Genomic DNA, 5158 nt, shown 5'->3' on the forward strand with positions numbered 1-5158 from the left:
ATGCTAACATATACATATATTACATATATTATCGAAAATCAACAATTTGATCATACTTTTAAACAGGGTAGCACGAAAACTCGTGTCTATGAAGTACGTGTGCTTCAATGACTTTCAATTAAATCAATATTCATCGTTTTGGCTGAGGCAGCCGCTTCGGGCTAAATGGCAATGGGGCGACCAAGGCATCGACTTCAAACTCCGCTCCTTGATTAGACGCGACAACAACAACAGCAACAACATGGCCAGGCAGCAACAGGCAACATCGGCTAACAACAACAACAACAGCAAACGGCAACAGCAGCATGGGAAAATGTGCAATTTTGGCCAAAAATAAATAAGCCAAGCTGGACGGCAGAGGACGGCGGTGAATCGACCTGACCGTCCCTCGTCTCACATTCGTTGCGCAAAAATTGCTGCCTGTGTCTGATGATCTTACACATAAAAACATCATTTTTTGGAATTTATTCCATAAATATTTGTTAAAAATATAAAAAAAAATTAAAAAAATAAAAATAAATTCTCCTTCCCCTAATAAGAACATATTTTAGGATATGAACTTGTATTAATTTCCTTTATAACCATTAACTTTTCCACGTGTAGTCAGTAATCAAAGATACACCAGGGAGAGCAGAAAAATAAACATTTGAACTACTAGCCCAGGCCTTTCACAAAAAAAAGGAGGCGGGCGCCAAATCGCGCGCAAATAATTAATGTTTGGCAATAATCGAAGACACCTTCGGAGGCAGTTGCAACTTTGGCCGGCTGCCAGTTGCCAATTGCCAGTTGCAGGTTGCCAGCTTGCCATTTGGCCATTTGGGCAGTGGATTTTGAGCCGCGACAAGTGCAGCCAGCGGGCATGCAAATGAGGCCGCAAGGGAGGCGTCACCTTGCCGGCAAAATATTTTAGCGTATTTTCGTTGTAATTACAGTTTTTGGGCGGAGATTTATGAGTAGAAAACGGTGGTGAACAAAGTTTACTTTACAGCTCCGCTGAGCAACAACATTTGACACCAGAAATGACAATCAGCACGTTTTGATATTATAAGACACCCAAAAAATGAATTTGCATTTTAATTTCAAAAAAAGTGTTTTAGATAATCCTATATTACATTATATTTATTTTATAAGATATAGTTACTTTAATCCTAGCATATCCAATAAGCAATTCAACAAGGAAACAAACTGTAGCCAAAGTCAAACCACCAAACCACAATCCCGCAATCAGGTAATAATATTCCACATCATTTGATTTCACTTCCAAATGCCGATCACGAAATGCCAAATTAAGCAAACCACTTTGAATTCCATGGTGATAGGCATCGTCCTTCATTTTCAGATAAATTCCACTTTCAAATATTTTCCTCACAAACCAATTAAACAACTGCAAGTAGGGACGTCCAAATGCAGCGGATATTTGAAGAGGTTGCTGGTAGAGTATATGTAGAAATTTCCGAAAAATGGGAAACCGTAGGAATTTCTGCTGATAAAGAGCAAAATCAATGCGATCAAAGAATCCTGAATGAATACAACTTGTGTTTAGGTTTCTTCGATAAATATCTACGTCTGCCTCTGAAGTAGGGACAATTCTTTTTAGTAATTTCTTTCGATCAGGGATAAGTTTTTCCATAGTTTTAATATCAACATCTATTAAGGGCCAAATGCTATCGGTTTTATCCAAATCCTCCCAAGTATTTAATTGTTTTTCATACATTCCTGCGGTCGAATTACTCGATAACTGGGCCACATACAGATTAGTTAATATAAATCCTGAAGTTGTTAATATGACAAAGAGAAAGAGGCGACGAGTTGTTGGTCGAGTTCCCATATCTCTGCTACCCGACAGATACATAACCAATCGAAGAACTTTTAAAAATGCAGCACTTAGGCTTATTTGTCCTCTTGAAAAAATCCTTAAAGCCAAGGAGCAGTAAGTTAGCATTATTAGCCAGGCTATCCAAGTGTTAAATGCATACGGCCTTATTAAGTAAACCCAGTTGGGTAAGGGCCTTGATGTGGGCACTATAAGACCACAATTTTCCAGATAAAGTATATTGGTCATTGAAAACCTCTCCAGCGGTCTGATTAGGAATGGGAAAAAGTCTATTGTACGATTTGCTAAAAGTTCAAGACCATCGTTTACAGTTAGCACATCCATTAACCGAACGGATCCATTGAAATGGTTTGTAAAGTCCACAATCATCCGAAACATGTATCCAGATAGAATTAATCGATTTTGACGATCTCTAAAAGAGAACCAACGAGGAGCTCCTGCTGTTACAAGTCCGCTGGTGATATTATATCCATTGAAATCCATTTTGTTACTGGATAGATTATAGAACTCCTTGATACTCTTTAAGTTCAAAATTTTCAAATCTTGATATGGCATAAAGGTGTACAATTCATCGGAGTCCGGTAGCATTACAAGTATATTCACAAAACCTTCATTAAAACATCGACTGAATATTTGTATTAGTTTGTCATAAGATCCTCCGTTAAAGAATATAAGCACTTGGAGGTGATGATATTCCCACAACCAATTTGCAAGGTAGTGAAGTCCACGATCCAGATGTTCATCTTCCAGATACAAAGTGGTAAGGCTGCAGCTACTGAAGTTTCCTTTCAGAACCTTTTGATTTTGCGGATTTTTAATCCAAAGAGTTGGCACAAAAGTTCCTTTGGCTGATTCCAAAATATCTGCTCCATTGCCAAACTCTAAGAACACGTTAAGTTCCGTTTGGTAAATATTATTTAATTCTTGAACTGTTTGACCCAAACGATTTCCATCAAATAGTGAAAGGCTTTGAACCGTATTCAGGTAAAGTAACTCCATTGAAATGTCTCTGAAATCCTCTGCTTCAACGTTCTTTTATAGGCCATGTTTGACAAGCCCCTAAATTGTTAGATTATTTGATTACAGTATTTTCTTTAATGCTTTGTAGAAAATTCCAATTTGAATACGTAAAATAAATACACAGGGGTTAACTAACGATCGAAAAAAAATACAAGTCATTTAGCTTATTATAGCATAGCGGCATTATACATTATTTTATTTAGTACCTTGAATATTTGCGGCCTGCCTATAGGAGAAAGGAAATATGCGATGTGTATTTAATTCAAGCAGTGCACATTTATTATATTTACTTTGGATGGCATTAGTACATTCATTTTTACGATTACAGTTTAATGAATTGTTACCTGAACGCAACAAATATTCCTTTTCGTACAATTTATTTATTTGTTACCGAATATTTAAATCTCCATCTCTCTAAGAAAAAAGCTATAGTGCTCATACACCATCCCATTCCCAGTAAAATGTAGGCAAAGAAATAAAAATCCTTGTCGAATATTTTGATTTCGCGGGATTGGGATTTGCGAAAACTAATTTCACCACTGGCAATTCCTTCGAGAAAAGAGTCTTCCTGCAGCTTAATCCAAATACCAGATTCATAGATTCTCCTTAGGTAATTGTTAAATAATTCCACATACGGTAATCCATGTCGAAGTGCCACAAATACAGGTCTTTGGTCATACACCTCTTTTAAAATCTTGAAAATGGGCACTCGAAGATACCTTTGCTGAGACAGCTCGAATGCAATGCGATCCTCATAGGCTTCATAGGCATAGCTGGTATTTAGGCTCTTGCGATGCTTGAAGACCTCCTCGATGGAGGTTATTAACATAATACTCTCAAATTCTTTTTGTATAATTTTTTCTTTGGTCATATTGTGTAGTACCTCAGCGTCAAAGCTTTCTACTAGCAATGTACGCTTTTCACGAAACAAATCATCAAAGGTGTTGATTTGACTTTTAAACAAGCCGGTAGTTATCGAGTTACTTCGATAACTGAGCGGTATAGAGATTGGTCAGCATAAATCCAACTACGAAGAGAACGATGAAACTAACAACCTGATGTGTTCCCATATTAAAGTGCCATATTTTGCTCACAGGAAGCAGAAACAACAGCTGCAAGACATCCATAAAAGATTGCGATAATGAAGAATTCCCCTGCTGTCTAAACCGTATCCACCAGATAACGATTGAGGCGTAGACAAAGCTCACAATAATAGTAATCCAAACTGTGCTACGAAATGGTTGTATAAAGTACAGACTTTTTGGCAACGGTTCTGCCCAAGGCACCATGATATAGGTCTTAATGTTGTATAAAATATGACTGCGGTAGAAATAGTACCATTCCAAGGAATGCATTATCCGGGGCATCATATCGATTTCTCCATTTTTCAGCGCTGCCAAGCCCTCTTTATAGGGTATGGTGTCCACATAACCAAAAACATGCTCCTCTGTGCCATTGTATGTCTTGATGAACTCCTTAACCATCCTGTACATATAACCAGCGTATACCAATTGACCATGTCGATTTCTATACCGAAAACATCGAGGTGTCATCGTTTCCACGCTGGTGCGAACCACCTGTCCTTGTAGGTTTCTCAGTTTTGTCAATTCATAGAATGTTTGCATATCTTTAATTTGATGTACTTCGACTTTCGGATAGGGCTTATAGGTGTAAAGCGATCTATTCATAAAATTCAAAGCAAGCACATGAATAAAACCGTAGCTTAAAACTTGTTGAAAATAAAAATCCATGTTGGATTCCACGACAAATAACATTGGTAAGTACTGAAGGCCCCAGAGCAGTTCCTTTACTCCATTTAGAGTTCGATTCCTTGTAGAATCCTTAAAACACGCAATGATCAAAGAGTGTGAGCTCAACCTACCCAATATTTTCATTTTCTCTGCAGTACTATTCACGAATAAATTTGGCACTTCCTGACCGATTTGAAGTGCAACGTCGTTGCAATCCAAGTAAATATTAAGCTGTAGTCGCTGATAATGATTAAACTGATGTATTACTTCTCTGGCGGACCAACTTTCGGATCTGCCAGACAGCAGGATAATATTTAAGAAAATCAGCCAGCAAGACATGATGCAGTCCTGCCCGAAAAAGGACACTGAGAGCCGCGATACAAAGACTTGACCGTTTTAAGGCCTGGCCAAGATCTCTATCGGAAACAATTACAGTGCATTGTCAATAAGTTGAAGTTGAAGTGGAAGTCAGAGGCGATGTTGGAGTCGAAGTCCAAGAGCAAGTCGTGCGCGGGTGAGTGCACTGAAACAATTTTGTTACCAGCTCTTGGTA

At 38.1% G+C, this 5158-nt stretch overlaps 1 protein-coding gene and 1 pseudogene across 1 annotated transcript; both read right to left on the reverse strand.

The window, feature by feature from the left end:
- Positions 1–1108: 1108 nt before the first annotated feature.
- LOC116803144 lies at positions 1109–2833 on the reverse strand. Its single transcript, XM_032727072.1, has one exon. The coding sequence runs from the start codon at positions 2831–2833 to the stop codon at positions 1109–1111; it is 1725 nt and encodes a 574-aa protein (XP_032582963.1).
- Positions 2834–3230: 397 nt separating this feature from the next.
- Positions 3231–4944, reverse strand: LOC116803142 (annotated as a pseudogene).
- Between the last annotated feature and the right edge of the window lie 214 nt (positions 4945–5158).

Source organism: Drosophila sechellia, unplaced genomic scaffold (genome assembly GCF_004382195.2).
Source record: "Drosophila sechellia strain sech25 unplaced genomic scaffold, ASM438219v1 U_297, whole genome shotgun sequence".
NCBI lineage: Eukaryota > Metazoa > Arthropoda > Insecta > Diptera > Drosophilidae > Drosophila > Drosophila sechellia.